This window comes from Lampetra fluviatilis, chromosome 9 (genome assembly GCF_964198595.1).
Source record: "Lampetra fluviatilis chromosome 9, kcLamFluv1.1, whole genome shotgun sequence".
Lineage (NCBI taxonomy): Eukaryota > Metazoa > Chordata > Hyperoartia > Petromyzontiformes > Petromyzontidae > Lampetra > Lampetra fluviatilis.
Window position 1 is genome coordinate 3,997,354 of NC_136283.1, and position 24,934 is coordinate 4,022,287.

Consider the following 24,934-nt stretch of genomic DNA (forward strand, 5'->3'; position numbering starts at 1 on the left):
AGTCGACTCGCATTGTGTCAAAACTGTAGGGAAGATTAGTGCTCGTAGGCGCCAACACCTCCTTATCGGGAGCGCCGTGCGCGCACGCTCGTCGCTGACTTGGATGGAGATCGGTAGCGTCAGCCCAGCATCTGGTACCGCGACTCTGAGCCAAGCTTCCCCTGGCGGTAACTCACAGCGGAATCCACTCTGTGGGCTCCATCGGTTTTAACAATGCACAGTAAATTACAACCTTTTTACTAAAAAAAAAATTATCGCCGTTGCCGAGCAACCACGGACCCAAGCGGAAAACGCCCAGCAGCCAGCAACAAACGGCACTCTTGAAGGTGTGATAACAAATGAATGGGACTATGAAGTATTTTATTTAACCAGGTAAGGCCCCCGATTTAAAGCTTTCGTGACTGCAGGGATCCATATTCTTGGTTATTTCGGTAAAGTCACATAGAAAGGAAATAATAAAATAATAAAAATTCTCCATAATAAAATACAATTCTCACGACGTTTCGGCCACAACGCAGGCAGCCATCCTCGGGTGAAGAAACAGAGCTGTCGGAAAGACAGCGTCTGTTATATTTTAATTATTTTATTATTTTTCGATTTAAAGCTATCGTGACTGCAGGGATTCATCTTCTTGGTTATTTCGGTAAAGTCACGTAGAAGGGAAGTAATACAATAATAAAAATAAAACATAATAAAATAATTCTCACGACGTTTCGGCCACAACGCAAGCAGCCGTTCTTCTTCACCTGAGGACGGCTGCTTGCGTTGTGGCCGAAACATCATGAGAATTATTTTATTATGTTTTATTTTTATTATTTTATTATTTCCCCTCTCCGTGACTTTACCGAAAGAACCAAGAATACAGGTCAGGCCCACTGAGCTGTACGCACACGTGTGTATGTCGAACTGCTTTCGCACTGTGCGTAGCCAACCGTGCTCATCGGAGGCGCGGGGATATATGTGTAACGGCTCGACGACTAGTCATATGAAGAGCCACTTTTATTTAAGGTTTACAAAAGAAGGAACCCTACTAACGATTTCCACAATGAGAGGCTCTAGGCTTCGTCCTTGTCTTCCTGCTTGTATCTTCCTCCGAGCGTCCCCACTCCTCGTGCTCTCCCCTCTTATATCTCCCTCAGCCCCCTATCTCGAACTTTCTCGTCCTTGTTTTATACCTCTAGCCAATCCCTGGCCTTTCCCTTTAACGGATCCTTTTTATTTTACCGTTCAACCCCCTTATTTCTAGATTTGAAGCTTTCGTGACTGCAAGGATTCATACTCTTAGTTTTTTTCGGTAAAGTCACGTAGGTAAAAAATGAAATGAAAATTAATAAAAAAATAAAATAATAATAAATCACGACGTTTCGGAGGCAACACAAGTCTCCATCATCAGGTGGGACCGTCACAGCCAGATTTGCTGCATCAGCTGTCACAGCCAGATTTGCTGCACCCTTGATGCAGCTAATCTGGCTGTGACGGTCCCACCTGATGACGGAGACTTGTGTTGCCTCCGAAACGTCGTGATTTTTTATCATTTTATTTTTATTAATTTTAATTTCATTTTTTACCTACATGGTGACTTTACCGAAAGAACTACGAGTATAGGTTTCTAGCTGTCGCGCGTTTAGGCGGAGCGTAACTTCGCAACATGAAGCCAAAAAAATGAGCCTCACGGCCCGGGACCATTTTGCGAGTCCCTTTGTTACTAATGTAATTAACGTGCAACAGAAAAGAATGTCAATTAATCTTTAAAATAATCTTTGGGATTTCATTGGGTAGCAGTTAATTAATCTTTGGATCATTAAAAATGCTGTAACCTTAACTAACCTTGTCTGCTTGCAACAAGCGTGTAATGAATGCGTGTTTAAAACATTTTGATGCCACGCTTCCTTAGCTGCTCCCTGTCTCGGCGAAATGGAAGTAATTCTTACTTTTGATTATGCACTTCATTATATTTCTTACACTTGTTAGTTTCGTATATATTTTTTTTATTTCCTGACGAGTGTTTAGCCAATTTGCATTGAAGCGCCATCGTCAGCGGCTCTCATTGTGCAAGTGATAAGTGGTGGGGTAGGGGGTGGGGGGATGGAAAGTATGTTGGAAATATTCTTAAGCTCTTAACATTGCAACGAGACGAAAAAAAGTGCTGACCGTCCACGCTTCCGCCACATTAATGCACGCTGCGTCGTCGTACTTTAATGCTCGGCCGCGAAATAAACATTTCCAAGTAAAGTCGGTTTTCTTTGGTGGGGGCAGGGACATTTTTCTTGGAACACATCGTTAACAGACTGGCAAAACAACAAGGTTATCCCAAAAGCCTGTGAGCCAAGGGCAGTACCACGTGGGGTGGCAAATGCTACCAGTATCCAGCCATTGATGGTGTCCACCTTGGTAATTGTCCACCGTGGGCAGAAATCTCAGCGTATATACCGTCCGTTTTAAATACACACCTAATGTTTACTTTTATTATTCCGTAGATGACTCACACCACAATCGTTGTTATTCCCCCTCAAAAAATGATATTCTCTTTGAAACGTACTGTGGTTCCCTTCTTGAACGCAATATTTTTCTTGATAAAAAAAACCCCAACTACAATTGCTGCATATTTGAAATATAGCCAAAACGCGCTATTTCAAGCAAATCGTTGGGTGCACTGGCGACCCTGGGTGGTAAGCGACGAGCCATTTTGACGGCAATGGCTCAAACATCACGAACAAACAAACCAAAAAAAAACAAACAAAAAAACAACCCGCGTGCTTTTGGTACGATTGCGAGTGATCAGCTTGCTATAAAAACCCGCTCGGGGAATTCGTTGCCATCTCGAGGCGACGAGAAAAACAAAACGTTAGTGCGGGCGCCGGGGGTTAACGGCTGAGCCGTGAACACGAGTGTGTCGCAGCTTGGCCCGGCCACGGAGCAGATGGCGCAGGGGAGACATGTCACCGCGCCACCGGTGGCACGGCCGCACTGTACCCCAACACGCGCATCTCGAAGCGGAGGACAGATGGAGAGGAAATGTCGGAACAGCGACAGGAAGTCAGTTCCGCTGATCATTTTGGCTCCCGATAGAGGCACTTGGGCGCTCGCCAGCGTTACGTGACGTGCTCCGCCCGGCAGGGACTGCCGTTGCCGGCCGCGAACAGATTTTTTTGTTTTTGAAATTTGACTTCTGAGTTTCATTCGTTACCAGCTCGGTGAGACCTTCTGGGTTTCTCTGATTTGGTTTGATTGTCTGCTCCGTGGCCAGGCCAAGCTGCGACACTCGTGTTCACGGCTCAGTCGTTAACCCCCGGCGATTAACGTTTTGTTTTTTCTCGTCGCCCCGATGCAACGAATTCCCCGAGCGTTTTTATAGCAAGCTGATCAATCGCAATCGCACCAAAAGCGCGGGTTTTTTGTTTGTTTGTTTGTGATCATAGAGACATCGCCCTCAAAATGGCTTGTCGAGATCACCCAAGGTGGCCAGTGCTCCAGCGTCACGATGTGCTGAAAATCTAAATCTAAATAGACATATTTGCGAAATTCTTATTATTATTCTGTGCTCTGTTTGCAAAAAGGGCTGGGAATATTTTGCTAAATGTTAATTGCAAAATCACGCGCAAAAAATGTCCCGCTTTTTGTTGGGATAAGGCTGGAAACATTCTTAGAAAGTGGAGAAATGTAATCAGTGAAACAAAACATTGCATGAGCTCCAGATTGCAACATAATTGTCGGCAATTCCTTGATTGCTATGATGATCATGAAGATTATTCTTAATCAATTTTTTGTCAGAGGGCAGCAATTTCTGAGATACAATTACAAATTTAAAAAGGCCACAGACATGAAGCAACGCAAGTGAGCTGTCGCGGGACATCTTGCAAGAAGAGATGGATGATGCTTGGCTTGTGACGGAACAGCGGGCAATAGAGAGAACACCTCTGACGGGATGACTCTCCCGTTGAGATGAAGCCGTGAGATCAGCTCAATGTGCAGGAGCTGCTCAATGCGTTGTGATATCATGGGGACCGTGAGAGATATTGACGGACTTGAAGCTTTCGTGACTGCAAGGATTCATACTCTTAGTTCTTTCGGTAAAGTCACGTAGGTAAAAAATAAAATAAAAAAAAATAAAAAAAAAAAAAAAATCACGACGTTTCGGAGGCAACACAAGTCTCCGTCATCAGGTGGGACCGTCACAGCCAGATTTGCTGCATCAAGGTTGATGCAGAAAAACCTTGATGCAGCAAATCTGGCTGTGACGGTCCCACCTGATGACGGAGACTTGTGTTGCCTCCGAAACGTCGTGATTTTTATTTTATTTTTATTAATTTTAATTTCATTTTTTACCTACGTGACTTTACCGAAAGAACTAAGAGTATATTGACGGACGCTGGGAGGCCTTTGTCCTTTGCCTGCCACTGACGTCTTTCCCGACCACCGGCCATCAGGCGTGCATAAGTTCAGTCGTTTTTCAATGCGTTCAATAGCATGTCCTTATTTAATCGGTGTGTGCGTTAATCATTTTGACGTACGGAACAAAAACTGACATTGACAAAAAAGCAATGGAGCTAAATGTTAAAAGTGTGCAAAAGAAGCATCGGATAGGCGGGAAGAGGAAGACAATCAACTAACGTACCAAAATGTTTGCGTACATCTGGGGGAAGTGAGCTTGAACTGGGGCCAGTGACGGGGACATTTGGCTGATGCTCGCATTTGTTCTGTCCTCCCAAATACCACCACCAACCCACCCTCCCCTCTCCGCCGACTTCCACAGGACGGTTCATTTGCAGGTCAGCATCAACGAGGGGCAGTCCTTCCTGACGAGCTCCACCACCATCACTGCCGCCAAATGCGTGAGTAACGAAAAATAAAAACGACGGTGACAACGGCTGAACGTGTCGTGCGTTAAATCCACGCGCATCGCTTCAGCTCAGTAGAAAGCAGCAACAATGTCTCCGAGGACAATGTGTTTGTTTGTATTTTGTGGGCACCGCTGTGGCGAGATGTTAACTACCTCGCCAGTTATGCAGGAGGTCGCGGGTTTGAGCCCTACCTTGACGCCTCTCTCTCTCTGTCTCTCCCCATGGTCGCATGGATTTTTCTCGGGGTCCTCTAATTTTTCCCTCCATTTAGAAACGTGCGTTGAAGAGTATTTCGCTGCTATACATTTCCACGTGATAAGCTACTTCGTTGAGCTATCATTTGTGGCCAGGTCGCTTCTGAAAATTAGCTATGTAGCTCAGTGGGCCTTACCTAGTCAAATACAAAAATAGGAAAAAACAGAGGCGCTGCCAGCCTTAATACAGATTCATCGACAGTGCCATAGAAACTTTATCGACAGCAGACCATTTTATTTGCTGGTAAATCAAGTGGCGTAAGGATGACACACCACTTCCCCCTTCATCGTGCCGTGTGTAGTAGGGAAGTAAAAGCGATATACATATTTTAAACGTTGGGGGGAAATTATTTGTAAATGCTCACACTATGAGTGCTTCATCATAATAATACACTCTTGAGTATGTGGGTACGCTCGTGAGAAGTGTGATGAGATGTTAGTATGTTGAATTTCTTTCGCACCGTACGTAGCCAACCGTGCAGATCGGGGCCAGCCGTGCACATCGGAGGTGCGGGGGTGTAAGGACAACAAACTAAACACACAAAGCAGTTCCAACGGAATGAGTATTCAATCCAGATGTAAAAGCCTCACGTGGCAGCGCCACAAGAGGCAGCGTAACTTTGGTAGTTCAAATTAGTTTTACGTGGCCAATGACATCGAATTGTTTGAGAGCCATTTGAAATGAGTGGCCGATGGAAACACATTCCTGCGGAGGGAGCTGGTAGGAACGTTGGGTTGCTCGGTCAATGGCCAGGGTCAACGGCAGCGTGGTGTATTCCGCAAATATGGCCGACTGTGAGGGCGGGCACAAGCCGGCGTGAGTAGGTTAAACGTTGAGTTTTATAAGGGCACCACGGGGTGACCAGCCCCTCCCCACCCAGCCCCACCTCTCCCACCCCCTACCCAGCCCCACCCTCCCCACCCAGCCCCTCCCCACCCTCCCCTCCCCACCCAGCCCCACCCCTCCCATTTTTGGATGCACGACGGACGGACGGACACAATAATCCCCTGTGGGCTGGTGTAACCAGGAGGTTCCTACCAGTATAATGCACGTATATTAGCCGTGTAAAATAGAACGGCGTAACTAAAGTGTTGCTGCTACCTTAGGTGGGACCAATTTCTGCTCTGTGGCTTGCTCTGCCCAGTGCTGATCCTAACAGACCAGAATACCAGTTTTCATTTTAGGGTGTGTCTACCCAGGGAGATCGCAGAATTGGTTTAGATACTACATGCCACTGACTTTGTGCATGGCCTGGAATTGACGTCGCTGGGTTCATAGCGGAGTGCACTAACCACGACACCACTGCCACCACATGATTCATACACACAAGGCACATACACATATACACACACTCTCCAAACACACGTGTACACACATACACGGATGAGAATACAAACAGGCACATTCACAGACACTATATATATACACGCTCAAACGCATACAGGCACTGCATGAAAATACGTCCACGTACAAATACACACGCACGAAATACACACACACACACATGAACACATACACGCACGCTATGTACACATGCACGTACACGCAGAGGCATAAATACACAGACACACTCGCAAACATGCGTACTCGTATTCCATGTACACAAAGACATAAACGCACACACATACAGAGATATGCAAAGAAAAAGGGTGGGGGGGGGGGGCGAGGGGGGGGTGGGGGGGGGGGCGAGGGGGCTGGGGGTTAGGGGACCCAGTGACGAACACTGCAACGAGGCCTGACAGCAACAAGCGATTTCGAGACGCAAATTTTCAGAAACGAGCCAGTCTGCGTGCGTGCGTGCGTACGGGAACACCAGCTAAGCAGCCTGACAGATGACAAGGTGATTTACATCACATTAGTGCCGTGCTGCGATATCTCGGACAAGGCCCCGCGTATTATTTTTTTTATTGTTCTTGTTGTTGTTGCTATTGCCTTCCATCGTTACCTCCGAGTGCACGAGCGCACGGACGGGCACCCTCTTCCCACCGTTCAAGTCGACGTACATTACCGAAATTGTGCTTAAGACCGAAAAATATTAATCAAAATTGCACTCCAGCTGTCAAACGCCCGCGTGTATATTTTTTAACAAGGTCCTCTAGGAATAGTCGATGATTAATACATTGCGCCAAATTGTTTGCTACTCGTGATATCAATTACATCCGATGAGATATTCATTATTTCAATTAAGTCGCCGAGGGGGGAGGGGGGATACCCTTTCTTCTGATTTTTCACTTGCTGATATTTGCTTTCTTCTAGATTTGAAGCTTTCGTGACTGCAAGGGTTCATATTCTTAGGTTTTTTTCGGTAAAGTCACGTAGGTAAAACATTAAAATTTTAATTCTTAGGTTTTTTCGGTCAAGTCACGTAGGTAAAACATTAAAATTTTAAAATTTGTATGTTTTACCTACGTGACTTTACCGAAAAAACCTAAGAATTAGCTTTCTTGTTGATGTGACGAGACATGTCATTATGGTATGGCCAACGAGTGTGGAGACATTGGAAGGTAGATTGTATTAGCCCACGGTTTCTCTGAACAAATATTGACGGAACCTCTCTGACCATCGCAGCCTCGACAGAAAGGCGTGAACGCTTCAGCCTCCTCACTGTGAGCCCGAAGCAAGGTGGTTAAATGGCACCTGGAGAATGGCGAAAGCATACGATGGTGTATCGTACAGCCCAGAGTGGAGTCATGCCTTTTAAGGCCAAGATGAAAAAATAATAGGAAATGGGCAGTGCCAGGTGTAATGTCAATGAATTGTCTTATTCATATTAAACACTGCATCGTCAACGGTCGGATGTTAAATCTGCAAAACTTTAAAATTCATTCAGCTCCATTTAGCAACATTATTGTTTGCGGTAGGGTTAATCAAACTCATGCTATTTGTGGCTTATAGAGTCTACGTGACTGAATATGTACCGTGTTACATATTTGTTAAAAGTTTACACTTGCTGCTCAATTGTAATACAACTCACGCGGGCCAGTTCTTGTGCGCTGCTTGTTTAAACAAGTGATTATGCATGTGCAGTTTTAGCTTTAGAGGAACATTGTCTTAATTTGTTTCCCTACTACAACAGAGCCTTGGAAGAGCCATCCAATCGAATTAATTATTCAACACTATTATAATGAACTCATTGAAAATTCAATTTATTTTCGTACCAAAGGATTTAAACTAAATTGAACACATAATGACCATGTTTAAATATAATTTTCTCCAGATTTATCGCTTTTATGCTCGCGATAAAATTAATGCATCCTAATTTTACAATGAAAATACGGTGTTTTATTTCACGATATTAATTTAACAATCGGCGCACCACGAGAGACTCACAGGAGCAGAGAGAATACTTTGACCAGGACCAAACCGGGATTTTATTTGGCCTAACGACCGCGCACGTTGATTGGGAGCATTTGCAAAGTTAATAGGCTCGCGGAGCTCCAACGAGCTCTGTTGTTTTGTGCTTTTTGCGGCGTAACAAATCGGGGCAAATTAGCCTTCGCGCTTTTCCTGTAAGCGCCGCGCTCTGCCACTACGCGAAGCCAGATTAGCACTGCCACGGCAGAGACAGGCGAGGGATTTACACGAAATTGCCGTGACTTTTCTCTCGCAAGGTGCACTTAACCTCCACGCTGCCACGAGCGCCCAGCGTGCCCTCCGTCTGAATCTCCCATTTGTTTGCAGCACTTGGACAAAAGTAAATGTCTGGATTTTTTTGTTGTCAAAATACCAAAAAAAAAGTTCCCCCTCCTTTAAAAAAACGTTTCTTTCTCCTACATTCCAAGTGAAATTCGTGGGGACTATTAATTTCCACTAAACGCATTACATTCAATCGACTTCGTGATGCTTGGAGTCTGGCGGTTAAGGGAGTTATTAAGATGTTTGCACATCATGCGGCTAATTCTTTGGGGAAAATCTCAATTAATATGAACATTGGCAGAGCTCTGGTTTGCTTGTCAGGGCCATATATTTATTATGCAATGTGATTATGTGAGCTCATCAGCAGTGTTCAAATCTGAAGCAAAGAATGTACTGTTTAATATTTAATTTACCAACAACTTAATGTAAAATAATTGGATTTTTTTACACGATGCAATGGAGGAAAACTTTTTTGCTGCACAAACACTGGTCAATAGAGAGTTGCATTGCACACATTTTAATATTTTCACTTCTTACATTTTTTGGCCAGCCACACAGTGCGGCATTAAACTTGTTAACTTGTGTTCCAGCGGTCTGTAGTTTTAGCCTCTGAAAATCAACTATGTTACTCATGCGGTGCGGATTGCAATCGCAACGATGCCGATGCACTCATTGGACGCTATAAGAGTTTTGCGCTGGCGAACGGAGGATTCGCTTGGAGACGTTACACGGTAAATTATCGCCTAAATGCAAGTGCGTGTGCAAGCGAGGATGAACCAGACAGCGACGTAGCATTTGCAGTCGCATCAGTCATTAAGAGCCCCCAGTTAGCAAACGGTGCACGCGGCTCTGAAATAATTTTAACACGCTGTGAAATAATATGCTCTTATTATGCGGCGGGAAAGCGACCCGCCTCGGAACACTAATTTATTTTAATGAGCAGCTTCGCTGGAAATTGCACCTCGTTAAAATGCTGTGGTTAACGAGGCCTTAATTACGACGCTGTTTGCAGCCTAATCAGCTAATTATTTCATTATGGCGCTGATGTGAGATTTTTGTTTACGCACACGTCCGTGCGCGTGCACGCGCGCTCGCGCGTGCGTATGGGTTGGAGGGGGGGCGGTGCGGGCGCGCGTGCGTGCGTGTGGGTTGGGGGGTGCGCGCGCGCGTGCACGCGACGTGGCGCGCGCGGCGTATGGAATTTTGGCCCGGGAGCCACAGCGCGTTCCACCGTAGACCTTGCGCAATGAATACATTGACACAATGAGAGGTTAATTGTCGGTATTATTGCGATGACCGCACGTCACTTACCACAAGGCCCGTGCGATAATTGTCTCTCTATTTAGATTGCCTCTCGCTCAGCAGTCGGTATCGAAAAGCGAGCTCGGGGTTCGCGAGCTCGCAGGGCAGAGGAGGCTGCAAATTCGTGTGCCCGTAAATAATGAAGTATATGAATGACTTCGGTATTGTTATTTTTTTTTATTTAGCCATGCATTCCACTAAAGTTTGCTAAAGTACACGGATGCATGTTACGCGAACGAATTAGTTTTTACTTGCAAATATTTATTCACTTGGTCATGTCGTCACTTATTAAAATTATCTTGCCAAGAATTTCTAATCATATGCAACGGCTCATTTATGTTATAATTAATATGTTTATGAAAATCATCGCTAGGCATTTGCTGGTGTTAGTTATTTAACGCGTGTGCTAAATATTACGCGAGCATAACAGGGGTAATATAACGCCCATTCACTTTAATTTATTTACAACGTAGCAACCTCTTAGTCAGAACTCATAATGAGCTTGATTAGATTAGAGCCACACATTACGCTAAAATGTTAACTCGCTTGATTTAATCTCCTTGCCTTTCCATTGATGGTGCCAGCCAAAAAAAAACAACCACAAGCAACGGTAAACGCTTTTCAATATTACACAGCGCTCCCTAAATAATAGCGTCTTGATCGGGCACGCGAATGTGCGCGCGATGTGCACCTCGAACGCTCTGGCCTCGAAGGGCTCATTGGGGTCACGGCCAGGGTGGGTCAAAGGGCTCATTGGGGTCACGGCCAGGGTGGGTCAAAGGGCTCATTGGGGTCACGGTCAGGGTGGATCAAAGGGCTCATTGGGGTCACGGCCAGGGTGGGTCGAAGGGCTCATTGGGGTCACGGCCAGGGTGGGTCGAAGGGCTCATTGGGGTCACGACCAGGGTGGGTCGAAGCGCTCATTGGGGTCACGACCAGGGTGGGTCGAAGGGCTCATTGGGGTCACGACCAGGGTGGGTCAAAGAGCTCATTGGGGTCACGGCCAGGGTGGGTCAAAGGGCTCATTGGGGTCACGGCCAGGGTGGGTCGAAGCGCTCATTGGGGTCACGACCAGGGTGGGTCGAAGGGCTCATTGGGGTCACGACCAGGGTGGGTCAAAGAGCTCATTGGGGTCACGGCCAGGGTGGGTCAAAGGGCTCATTGGGGTCACGGCCAGGGTGGGTCGAAGGGCTCATTGGGGTCACGGCCAGGGTGGGTCGAAGGGTCGAAGCTCGACCTCTGGGACGTGTGGAGGGAGGGTGGGGGTGGTGGGGGGGGGTATCGGGGGGACGCCTGAACGTCAAACCCCCAAACCAAAGCGACATTTCCCTTCCCGGGAAAAAAGTTTTGTCCGCGCTCGGACGCCGACGGATAACGGCGGCTCATTACGGAGCCACGCTTGGCTATTCCCCGCGCGCCGGATGGAGAGCGCGGCACCCGGCGTGGAGACGCCCAGAGGAGTTGCCGCCATCGCCGCAGCGGAAGGAGTGCGGTTGTCACTCTGGTCGCTCTCTCGCTCGCGGCGATGCCACCTTGGTCAGCTCGACTGGGACTGTTCACAGTTTCCGGGCTCTCTTCCTCGATTTTGTGCAGCAGCGGCAAATTTTGGCTGCTGGCCATGGAACAAAGGCGGCAGTCACAGCATCGCGTGCATTCGGATGTGCTTCTGCGGCCGTCTGGAACGCCTCTTCCTCCCGATATTAGAAAGCGACTGGAGCTATGCACGCTCTTAAATCTAGATTGGAAATTCATTTCTTTAGAACTGATTATTGCGTTTAGTTTGTTGTCCTTCCCCCGTGCCTCCGATGAGCGCAGTTGGCTACGTACGGTGCGAAAGAACATACATACATTTCGATTTAAAGCTTTCGTGACTGCAGGGATTCATCTTCTTGGTTCTTTCGGTAAAGTCACGTAGAAGGGAAATAATAAAATAATAAAAATAAAACATAATAAAATTTCGATGTAAAGCTTTCGTGACTGCAGGGATTCATCTTCTTGGTTCTTTCGGTAAAGTCACGTAGAATGGAAATAATAAAATAATAAAAATAAAACATAATAAAATAATTCTCACGACGTTTCGGCCACAACTATCTACTCGACAGACCTGCTCTCCACCTGAGGACGGCTGCTTGCGTTGTGGCCGAAACGTCGTGAGAATTATTTTATTATGTTTTATTTTTATTATTTTATTGTTTCCATTCTACGTGACTTTACCGAAAGAACCAAGAAGAACATACATACACTCATTCAAGGCTGAGTCGAGCCTAGCAGAGACCCAGGATAAGTTCAACGAATGGCCACTGATGTTAGTCATGACCGGGAATGGGCTTGCGTTACCGGCTGCACAGTCAGTGCAGCCCTGCTCCACTACTTACACACACACACAGAGACACTCCATATATCCCCAGATGACTGTCAAATTCCAGCGTGGGGCTTCTGAAAGCATTCTTGACCTTTGTAAAATGCTCCTTCTCCAAAGATCACAGTTTCCACGCTAAATAATTGGACGTATTCATAATTCAACGGTGACATTTTCAATAAACTGAAATTAATACATGAATGATGGATCAAAATGCAGATGAAGTAACAAAAACAATCCAAGTGCAATAAATTACTTATGTGGTTAGATCCAGAAGTTGTCGACTAGTCCACGTGACGGATGTGATATACGAGGGCCAACATAATGGGTCCCAACAAAAAAAATTGTGTAAAAATAAAAATATTGCGCATTCCATTAGATTTTCACAAAAAAAAACAGAGAAACTTGTTCATTCCCAGACTGTTTCACGGCGCAGCTGTTTGCAATCACGTTTAAGTATAATCGACAACAAAGAAAAACGTACAGCCCTTTACCAATAAACCGCCGTGCGGAGGGATTCCCCGAGCTGTATCAGTCGGTCGTGGGAGTTCTTTGTCCCTAATCTGCCACACTGGGGAGGATAATGGAGCGGTGGGTGAGGGGGGGAGGGTGTGTATGGAATGGGGAGCGGTGGCGCAGCGGTTAGCGTATTGCGCTACGAACCCGGCGACACGGATTCGATTCCCGCTCATGCCCAGCACCAGTGACGATTATCTGAACTGATCCTGGGCCTCCCCTAGGTCGACTCGGCTTCACATGAGTACCTGGTGAGGTATGTAAACATCACCTCTAGGGAGACAAAGGCGGCCGGGCGTGGTGCTGGTCACCCACCCCCTCCTGTGCCGTGCCGACCTTCATAGGTGCTCGCTAACAGCACTTGCCCCAGCAGTCTAATGAAGGCTATATGTGGGAATCTTTGAATGTATGTATATTGAACTTCTTTCACACCATACGTAGCCAACCGTGCTAGTCGGTGGTGTGTGGGGTACAAGACTGGTTTGGCAGATTTCACTCGCCACTAATCTTAATCCTGTCTGGCAAGCAAATTCATAGCAGGTCGCCAGCTCCACAGCATAGTCAGCTGGTCATAGTAAGAATAAACTCAATTTGTAACACGGATATTTTTAGAATTCGGAGGTGCATAGCCAGAGCTCAGAGTCCCTCAAATGCAGAACATGACACCAAAGCCAACACTGTCTAGAATTGATGAAAAGCCTCGCCTGACAGAAAAGATTGCACCAATGCTCCACTCCATTTTTTATTGAACAAATATAAACATAGCCTACTTGACTTGTGACACATTGCCAAGTGGCATTTGTTTAAGCCGGTTTTTACCTTCTCGGTCTCATCAGTAGTCTGGCTTGTTAAACAAATGCTGCCGGAATACCAGACGTTTAATTTATTTCCTTTGTCATGAAATTTACATATATATAAATGTTTCACCTGCACAATTCCTCGAGATGCAAATCTCGTTTGCAAGGATGATGTCAATCATCACGTCCCTCGCAAACGCGCGACAAGAGACCTTACTGGCAAAGGCACTCCGTACGAGACATGGGTCCCCCATTCAACGTTAAAAAAAAAAACGCAAATACCGTAACGCGGGTCCATTAAGCGCCGCCGCAACGCACGACGATGTTGGCGCACGCGGCATTCTCACGAGGAATAAATATTATGACGGGGTGGGTGGCGGGATTGTCGATTGTGCGCCGTTCGACAGCGCTCTAGACTCGGCAAACGGCGCCTCCACCGCGACCGGTTCCACAAAGCGATTTTTATTTTTAAATCCTTTATATTAAGTTCACTTGCTTGCTTGCTTACGTGCTTACGACCAGGCAAATCTTTCGGTCGTTTTTTAACCCACTTCCCGTGATCCAATCGAGCTGACATTTTGCACACAGACTCGTTGTGCGTGACAATTTATTTTCGTGGAAAAAATTTCCTAAATTTTCCACTTTTTAGGAAAAAAAACAATTTCATATTTTATTTAAAATACCAATGTGATAAAAATGAAAATCTTACTCAAGAAAAACAGAAATGAATAATAAAATAAAACCGATGCCACGCATATAAAGGATTTATAGTGAAAAACTTAATTTTTACGGGTTAATTTTTTATTTTCTCGAGCCGAGGACGTTTCCACCAAACACCACCTCCAACTCCACCGCCCGGACCCTGGGCCCCGCAACGCAACTCCGCTGGCCGACGACTGGCGGATCGCGCGCTCCCCGTGTCCCTGACGTTGTGAAGAGACGACGTCTCGCCCGCCCAAGCCCGGCATCCAAGTCAGAACCGCTCAGCTCACCGCGAAAAGGCCACGCGTAACGTCACCTGATGGGTGCATCCCACACGTCGCTTGCGCGATGTTAACGCCCATCAACAATTTTTATTTTTGTTTCTTTATTTATTTGGGGGGGGGGGGTGGGAGGTTGTCTTTATATATTTCTTTAATGTACCGTGAGGAGGCTCGCGCTCATTCGCACAAACATATGTGCGGCCAATTATACAAATGTTCATGAAGGAGCAGATAGGATATTTAAGCGCTTATTCGTACGTGTGTGTCAAATCGGAAATTCATCTTGAGCGGTTGCCTGTGCCTCACTATCAATGCTTCCAACGGCATTATCATCACGTGAGATTCATAATCACCAAAAAGACGTATTTATGTTTTTATTCATAGGACCAATGAAATATATTTACGATGGATTCCATCCTTATGCACTTAATCGTTACGACTCTGCCATTTATTTATTTTTAAAATGAACTATATGTTCTAATTATGAATTTTGGCTCAATTGCTTAATGTTACTGACATAGATTAACAACGGTACGCTAATATAAGGTGCTGATGTAAAACGACATTAATTTAAAAGAGTTGCGTGTTTGTTAATGGGTGTTGGGCCTGTCAGCGTTTAGGGTGATGTCATTCCACTCAACACAGTTGCAGGCCATTCTCTTTTAAAGCTGCACGTCTGTGCCTTCAAGAGAAATAAACACTTCAAGTTTATAACGCTCTTTTGGGTTAATTATCGAGAGACACATTTGTGTAATAACTCGAGAGTACGGACAAAGCAAGTAAAAAAAAACAACATACAAACAAGTTAATGACATGAGGGAGAATGTGACATGATGTCATGTAACAAGATGAACCTACTGCACGGTTTACAGTTGGGCGCTCTATGGAACGATATCTCGAGGGCATTAACAACACACAGCAGCGTTGGGGGGTGCACGGGGAAGTGGTAAAGGGTTATTGGGAGGGTGGGCAGGGGTGGTGGTGGTGGTGGTACGGAAGATGATGGTGCGGGCGGTGCCCAATTTGATCTTTTTTTTGTTCTAAACGCAAACAAACCTCGCAAACGTTGCGACCGCCTGCGCTTGCCTGAGTAAGGCATTGCCGCTTGGGTTACGATCGCGTCTCAGGCTGCAACGCCACCCCCCTCTACCCCTCTACCCCCCTCATGCCTGCCGCGATTCACTCGCCGCAACCAGATTGACGAGCTCCCTGGGCCGTGGCGCGCGTGCACGTGTGCACGACGCGCGCGCACGTGCGCACGTGTGCACGACGCGCGCGCGCACACGTGACCGATCGGCGGGTGAGACGTGGGTGCCCCCCCCCCCCCCGAGGGGAATTCGCTGGTCGCGGTGCCCGAGAAGGTGGCACTCGAGTGGTGGTGGGGGAGGTAGGTGAGTAGCGGGGAATTGTGAGGTTGAGAAGCAGCAGAAGCAGAAGCGGCACATTTGGAAGTGGGTAGTTGGGGAGGGAGGAGGGGAAGGTGGGGCTGGTGCGGTGTTTGGAGGAGCGAGGCAGGGAGGGAGGGGGGGGAGACGAGTGGCTGAGGCCAGTGAACGCAAGGGTCATGGCACCGCTGGAAGGTATCGTGGGTGATGTGCCCCCCTCCCCCGCCCTGGTTTGTTTTTCTTGCGCCGCGTTCATTCACTCGCGAGCGCGTTCATGCGCGGGGAGTCGTCATCGTCGTCGTCGCATCACGAGCGCGCCGCCCGGGTAAGAAGGTGAGCCAAGAGAGCATAGCGTTCCCTACTCGCTGGCTGAAATTGATTAGAATGTTCAGCGGTCTCTTTTCTACTTTGTGACTTGTGCGGACCAACTAATTGACGTGATTTCTTCGTAAACAGGATATTTGGTAAGTTACGCAAGCACTGAAATTTTTGTTTTGTTGGCGTGCGGCTACTTTTAGACGAAATCTAAATAAGAATGGGAAACAATATGGCAAATGTTTTCATGAGTTTCTTTGAATAGTCATTGTTTAGGCAAAGCCACTCTGGGAATTTAGTGCGAGAAAAACATTGCTGCAGAAAACAGATTCTCACTGGGAGGGAAACGATACTTTAAATCTGTTGCTGTTTCGTGCAGATGTTTGCAGGCTGAAGCACAATGCGTGTCTCCAACGAAAACGTCAAATTGTGAAATTTCTGTGAATCGTATGCCTTTAAAGATGAGGATTTACGCATATTAGAAAAGCTGCTTGTCCGTTTAATCGACTGAATTGTTTAACATCGATATTTCGGTAAATGTATCAAAACTGGACGTGGCTCTGCGAACGCACACTTCCTTTAAATGTTCAACGATGCGACTTCCAGCGAATCGCTGAAGCAATAAACGACGGCATGAACGGATCCGTCACCTTACGGGTGTAACATCGCTTCGAAGAACGATTTCACCTCAAGCCAACGCAAACCTTGAGCTTCGGTGAACAGACCCCTACAGACGCGAGGAAAAACAAAAAATACCAACGAAAGAAAACAACTACATTTTGCCGCCACGAACAAAGACGGGATGTGTGTGCACCATCGAGCCCAGCGTCATCGCCGTACGAACCGCGCGGCCGCAGTTGACGTTCTTTGACGCGTGCGCGCGACGCGTCTCGTTACAGTCGAACGGGATAATCGCTCTCATCGCCATCCTCGTCATCCTGCTGCTGGTGGCAGTCGTCCTGCTCTGGTGGTTCCTCCCTCTCTGCTGCACCATTGTGAGTAGCCCCCCCCTCCCTACCCCCCCCCCCCCCCCCATGTCCACAATCCCCCCCTTCTTCAAGCCGTCACCTTGGTCAAGTAAAAGCGATCACGCGGTGCAATATCAAGCAGCCTTTAACACCGAGCAAAACTGGTCGGCAGATCATGAGCCGTGCTCTATATCTACTGCTGGATGAAGGCTGCACCCCCCCCCCCCGCCCCCCAAGTCGTGGCAATCGCGGTTATGCGAGAAAACAATTCGTCGGGTTTCTGCAGGGCCAGCGATTTCGTCGCTGCGTCTCTCTGCGACGGATTCAGTCTCGGGCGTCTGCCCTCATTTTTGGCTGCCGCTTTGTCGTCCGTCATGACCGCGGGTGTCTTGTCAGCATCCATTATTACACAGCACCCGTTATTAAAAAAAAAAATTTAGGCGGCAATCCAGAGAAATGCGTTTGAAAATGTATTAAAAATAATAATGCTAAAAATAATAGTCTGAGATGAATGTCAGTAAGGTTATGGTAAACACTTGGATGCCAATAATTTAAGTCTCACTGGCAGAACAGTTACCAGAAATATTTTCTGCCCTATTGCCCAACACCCTACGTGTGTTCCTGCACGGGCTTGGCTTGTAATGTGATAATTCACCCGTTTACTGCCCGACGATTGCTGCCAAATAGAAATGGCTGCACTAGTAAAACGTTTTACGAGATTCTTTTTCAAAGGTCAGTGTGTAACAAAGCACAATGCGAGAACACCATGGTTGCAGGCTTAAACATGCTATGGTTAAGTTTGACACGTTGAAAATATGTTTTCTGGTGGATTCCTGACAAAAAAATATCTTAGCTTCATGAAAGGGCCAATTTTGGAGATGTAGCACTTACGACGCCTGCTATGGATTTGGTATAAACACTCCATTATTATCGTACCATATTTAAACTACGTAGACCCCACCATGGTGGTGGGGTGGGTGGCAAGAGATTGAGTTGAGAAACTACCCTAAATAATGAATTCGAAAAGAACTTCGGTCATTGTTCACATTTTGTTTTACGTGGCAAAAAATGTAGCTCCCACGTGGTGTGTATATCCTCCTCCTCCTCCTCGCATTGAGCCCCAAGCACTGCACCTCTCAACCTCTCAGCAAACCCGCGTCGAATGCAATGGTGGGGGGCAGGGGGAGGAGGGCAGGCCCGCTGGAACTAGTGCTAGCGTAAGTCAATAATTACGCACGTGCAACACAACCGATCGCTCAGACAAAAAAAAATTAACCCGTAAAAACAAAGTTTTTCACTATAAATCCTTTATATGCGTGGCGGCTAGAGTCCTCTCGTCCTCTGGCTTGAGATGGCTGCCACCTATGGGTCAGATGATTGCCTACCACCTATTAAGAAATTGGTAATTAAATGTAATTTTTTTTTTCCTAAAAAGTGTAAAGTTATGGAAAAAAAATTTCACGAAAATAAATTGTCACGCACAACGAGTCTGTGTGCAAAATGTCAGCTCGATTGGATCACGGGAAATGGGTTAAAAAACGACCGAAAGATTTGCACGGTCGTAAGCGCGCAAGCAAGCAAGCAAGTGAACTTAATATAAAGGATTTAAAAAAAAGAAAACGGGGGAGTTTAGCGAGGCATCGATAATGCGCGAATCTCGCGTGAAGACCCGGCCAGGAAGCTGGCAACGACCAGGCCGGCGAGGTGTGCCCATGAACGAAGGCGTTGCCAGCGTGGAATGCATTAGCGTTGACCGGAGCGCATCCGTTTTGCGGTGGGGAACAGATGGGTTGAACAGCTGGTGGAGAAGTGATACATTTCACTGCAAGATACCTCCCAGTCTGCCACCTCCATTAGCCCCAGTTAGCTTGCGATTAAACAAACCATCTTAAAGAAAGAGCCACCGAGTCTCTCGGCAAATGCATCATCGGCTCGCTCAAGCTGCTGCAGGACAGCAAGATTATACAACGTGCGGAGCAAAATGAAAAATGGAAAAAAATAAAAAAAACCAAGAGGAGTAAAGTAATTATAAAATGTTAGATTTTTTTTGTTGTTTTGTAATTAGTGGTGCCCTTATATTTACGAAGAGCTACCACAAAAATGGTCACGACTCTTGATGAGATTGCAAATTGTGTACTCTCCTATATTTGTGCAGACTGACCCATTTTTAAAAGGAGTGCTTTCCATGCCAGATTTCCGTTGAATCTTTGCCAGATTTTTGGCTTGCGCTTACTGTAGTGGAATTATACGATCTTGCGGGTTCATAAAGAGTCAGTGGTTTATTTTAGAAAAATGGGCATTGCGCATTATGTACATACGGTGCATAATTTATGTACACGGTAAATACCGTACTCATCCATACTTAGCATCACACAGCTTTACTAATATAAAAAATACATCTAAAATCATCATTTTGACAGTTCACAGATTTTCAATGGTTAATACACATGAAGGTGCATGAATTGTATTTAATACGAAATACTATCATCATAGCTATAACTGCAATATTGTGAACACCATGATCGTGGTCATGCACTATACTGCAATCTATATCCCCGTAATTAAGGAGGGGAATTCAACCCTCATTGTTACACCAGGGCAGATGTTTTTCCCAGTCAATTTTGATGGGTGTAATCAAATATATGCATTCACACACACACACATTAAATAATTATTAATGATAATTATTAATTAAAATCCTCCCCCACCCCCGTGCCATATCGGTCATGTTGTTTGACCATACTTCACCACGCTGGTCAATGTGCCTTTGCTGAAAGGACAAACAATATAGCCGTGTATAAAACATAATGATGCACAATTTAAATTGTATTTCTAGAAATATTTAATATGGTTTTACGAATATTTTTTTTTACTGCCGATAACCAGGTCCGTGTGGAAAATATTTGTCGTTCAGTTCCTGAAAAATACATGCAAAAAAACGAGATTACATTTTTTTTGTCAACTGATAAAGAAATACAACAGCAATTGCTCACATTACATAGACTGTGTAGATTTGCAATGTACATCTGAAGTCCAACATTTATTAACGCCATCCACGTCACTGCGCCTCAAAGATCTAGGGGGTTGCGATCCCAATGCAAATCAGCGGAGAGAATTCATTGGGCATTTGGCAAGTCTGCATTTTAGCCTAAGCACGTCAGCTCAAGTTAGCCGATGCTCTTGAACCCTGAACGGCTCACGAGTGCCCGACTGGGGAGAGTGTACTCACTCCAAATCGCCACTTTAAATAAAACACACACGTTCATTTGCCGATGATGCCCAGCGCGGCTAACTTTCCACAGCAGGCACCAAATGCCTCCAACAAAGGCAACAATGCTCCGTGACGATGCCACCATCTCGCCACGGTGGCAAGATGTTAACTACCTCGCCTGGTATACAGGAGGTCGTGGGTTTGATCCCGACCCTGATACTTGTATATTTGGAGTTTGCATGTTCTCCCCGTGGTTGCGTGGATTTTTCTCCGGGTCCTCGGGTTTTTCCCGCCACAATTAATAAAACACGCGTTTGGAGTATTTGACTGCTATAAATTGCCACGTGATAAGCCACTTCATTGAGCCGTCATTTGTGAACAGGTCGCTTCTGAAAAAGAGATGCATAGCTCAGTGGGCCTCGTCTGGTAAAATAAATTCTGGAAATAAATGTTATTTATAGTTTAGTTTTAGTTGATTAATTTTGCCACACTTAACAGCGTGCTGGTAACTATAGCTCTAAAGTGTTTCCTGCGAGGTGGTGGTAAATAGGCTTGTTATGCCAGCAGTCAAGGTCGTGGGCAAGTGTAGTCGTTGGGCACTTGAGTCACGTCTGCTGACCGTTTGTGGTAAACCACGGCTGCCTTCGTTAGACATCGGTGCACACGACGCCATTTCATATGGAGCTTATGAAACTAAAAATGTAAAAACTTTATATAACACCGTTTACATAACCAAACACCGGACATGTTGATTTTACTTACATTTACATTTTTACAAGTCCACAATAAAAACACATATTACGATAATTTAAAAAAAAAGTTATCCCTTATGATGAGAATTATTTTATACGGCTCGCGTGCTGGTGCAAGATGGATTCTTACATCAAAAGATCCGGAGCGATGGCGACAGCTTAGCAAGGTATTCCTCCAGCAGTCAATAGATCATGATACACACCGTTTTACATAACCACATACTGCCACACTTTACATTGGTAAAAAAAAACATGTAGAGCTCCACAGTTATTTTTCAAAATAATAATCAGCAAATGAATTAATCTTCTTGGTTCTTTCGGTAAAGTCACGTAGAAGGGAAATAATAAAATAATAAAAATAAAACTTATATTATTTTATTATGTTTTATTTTTATTATTTTATTATTTCCCTTCTACGTGACTTTACCGAAAGAACCAAGAAGATGAATCCCTGCAGTCACGAAAGCTTTAAATCGAAATTTAAAAGCAAATTAATTACTAAACAAACATGTGTTTTATAACCACAATCCACATTGCGTTATTTATAAATATGCAATTTCATTTACGCAATAAAAAATCTATGAATACGTGGACAAACCACAAAAAGCCTAAACAAGGCCTTTGAGACATTGCTTAATATTTTCTTGAATTCAACCAATGCCACTTTAATAATTTTCCCATTGAATCTCCACAGGATATCTTTGCTGTGAAGTAGGACCGTTGCCGAAACGTTACCTATAATATGGGGGGTGGTTTCCCTTCTCAGAATTATTGACGCACGATGATGCACCTCCGATTAGCACGATTGGCTTACATATGGTGCGAAAGAAGTTCCGCATGCATACATGCAACATACGCACCACTCAACAAAAGAGTTACATTCAGGAATTATTTGATATTCCTTTTAACCCGACTTTTAACTTGTATAATGACAATATGGCGTGGAATTCTGGGAAGCAGTACAATGTCCGTTCTTGTTGCTACAGGTTGTGAAGCCGATTCCACCTCCGCCGCCACCACCTCCGCCAGTGATAGAGGTAAAGATCCTAAAATTGACATTCAACGCACGATTTCACACACGTGGGTCAGTATTCTTATATTCGTTTCAATTGATCGACAGCACCCACTTCTATGCGCGCATCGCACATGGCGGACAACGCAGCCTTTTTGTAATTGGGGTGGGTTTCACGGTTTTAAAAGGAGCGCGTACACACTCGCAATTAAAATGATCCAATTCAGGGTGACGATGAGATTCAATCATCTGTTTACGTTTATTTTGTTTGACATGTCAGTGGACGTTTGCACCTGTGCTGGGTGGGCTGCAAGTGGTCACGTCAACCTGTCGCCTGTCACACACAACACGCGTGGTTTGAACAATATTGATTCTTTCACGGGTTATTAGACGCGCGGGTCGTGAGCGCAAAAAAATATCGATTTTTTTATCGCGACATTCCACTCCCAAACTCCCGTCCTGTGGCGTTTACCAATTTACTGCCCATTCAAATTAAGACGTTTCGCGCGCGCTGCCCGTGCCCGATGATTCTTAAACCTGACCCGCGTGACGCAGCTAAGCAATCAAAGCTGCACGCGTGAAGAGAGAGAGAGAGCGCCGATTCAAATCGTGATTGAGATCTCGGTGTGCGTGCGTGCGTGCGTTTAGACGTGTCACGTGTTCCACACAGCTGCATTTGCTCGGCGCGTCACGTACGATGCGTTTCACAATCATCAGGCACGTGCAGCGTGGAGCGATGTCATTTGTATTTGAATACGGAAAGAGTAAATTGATAAACGGTCGTGATGACTTGAGTTTGGGAAAGCCCCCCCCCCCCGCGATAATTGATGCGTAAATTAGCAGGGGAAACTGGCTAAACGGGTTAACCCGTGTAACAAATCAAATACACTCGAAATCAATCAAACTCAATCGTTGTGAAGCAAAATTATATTTTGAGTTGTGTTTGATTTGCTGTCTAGATAATTGGCACGTACCAACTCGCTTCTCTTTACATCTTAATTTGTCCAGAACAAAGGAAAATGTGTTATAGAGTGTCACACGCATTGTTAACGGCAGCTCTTGAGAAAGACCGGCGTTTGATTATAATTAACGGTTTGGCAAACACACTAGCAACTTGTTTTTAACAGATTATTATCTCCCAACACCTGTAAATTCCTCTTTAAGTGCTGTGCTCGGAATTATTGGCTCAACCTGTGAAATCTGCTGGCACAGTGCATATCACGTGTTGTTTTCATTTCACTGCTGGCTTCCAAGGTTGTCTGAGTAACATATGGGGTCTCAGGAACGCGCCACATCTCACATGAACTAACAAGGGAAGACGGTCACCTAACAAGATGGTCATTTGGACCTAAATCCCACGGGGGAAACAAATAACTTCAGAGTGTTTCCCAAATTTCGATTCAAAGCTTTCGTGACTGCAGGGATTCATCTTCTTGGTTATTTCGGTAAAGTCACGTAGAAGGGAAATAATAAAATAATAAAAATAAAACATAATAAAATAATTATTATTTTATTTTGCTTTATTTTTATTTATTATGTTTTATTTTTATTATTTTATTATTTCCCTTCTACGTGACTTTACCGAAAGAACCAAAAAAATGTTTCCCAAATTTGTAGTTTGCGCAACATTAAAATAAGCTTTGATTTCCCAACAAGAACGTGTGTTTAGAGTGCAAACATCTAAAATGTGTGTATATATGTGGATAAAATGTAATATATTACAATCGCTCATTCTGCTCTTGCTGCCTCCTTAGTCTTGAACTTCGATTCGCCCACTCCCCCTGTCCCTTCTTTAACGAACGTGCTCATCTCTCCGTGTCGCTCGCTCGCTCCTTTCCCCTCCCCACCCCGCGTGCGACACCCGACAGGAGGAGCCGGAGGAGATCGCACCGAAAAAGAAGTGGCCAACGGTGGACGCGTCCTACTATGGTGCCGGCGGGATCGGTGGCATCAAGCCAATGGAGGTAGGGGCAGTCCTCGACTTACAAACACCCGCACTTACGAATCCGATTCGATTAAATATCTGGGGTTTTTTTCTTATTAGCTTAAAAGCGGACTCTCGCTTGCAAATTGAACCGCGGCACTAATTTTGTTCAGCAGAGCGATCCCTCCACGAGATGTGTGTGTGGGCATTTAAATATACAGCAGATTACTGTGTTCCGACTTACGAACGCGCCACAGGAACAAATTGTGTTCGTAAGTCAAAGTCTGTCCCATTGTAATGATTGGGTGTTGGATGTTGAACTTCTTTCGCACCGCACGTAGCCGACCGCGCTAAACGGTGGTGCGGGGGAAGGACAACAAACTAAACACAAACAAGCAGTTCTTAAGAAATGCGCTTTCAATTTAGTATAGTGCAGTGTATTGTATGGTTGTGTCGTGTATAATGTAGTGTACAGTAGTGTAGTGTATTGGAGTGTATAGTGTAATGTATTGGAGTGTGCAGTGTAGTAGTGTTTGTTGCGTAATGTTTTGTAGTGTAGTGTATAGTGTAGTGTATAGCAGTTTACTGTATAGTGTAGTATGTGGTGGAGCTGCCGCTCTCACGCGAAGTTCTCATCACAGCTCCACGCGGCACCGCGCTCAACTCGGGTTTCCAAAA

General features: G+C 45.4%; 1 protein-coding gene across 1 annotated transcript in view; it reads left to right on the plus strand.

Annotated features, from left to right (window-relative positions):
* The window catches only part of LOC144934134 (anthrax toxin receptor 1-like), a 66,104-nt gene that overhangs the window by 28,687 nt on the left and 12,483 nt on the right, over positions 1-24,934 (plus strand). The window contains exons 12-15 of the mRNA XM_078859597.1: positions 4,754-4,832; positions 17,289-17,384; positions 22,307-22,357; positions 24,201-24,296. Of these exons, the coding sequence (XP_078715723.1) occupies positions 4,754-4,832; positions 17,289-17,384; positions 22,307-22,357; positions 24,201-24,296 (322 nt within the window). The remainder of the gene's footprint in view (positions 1-4,753; positions 4,833-17,288; positions 17,385-22,306; positions 22,358-24,200; positions 24,297-24,934) is intronic.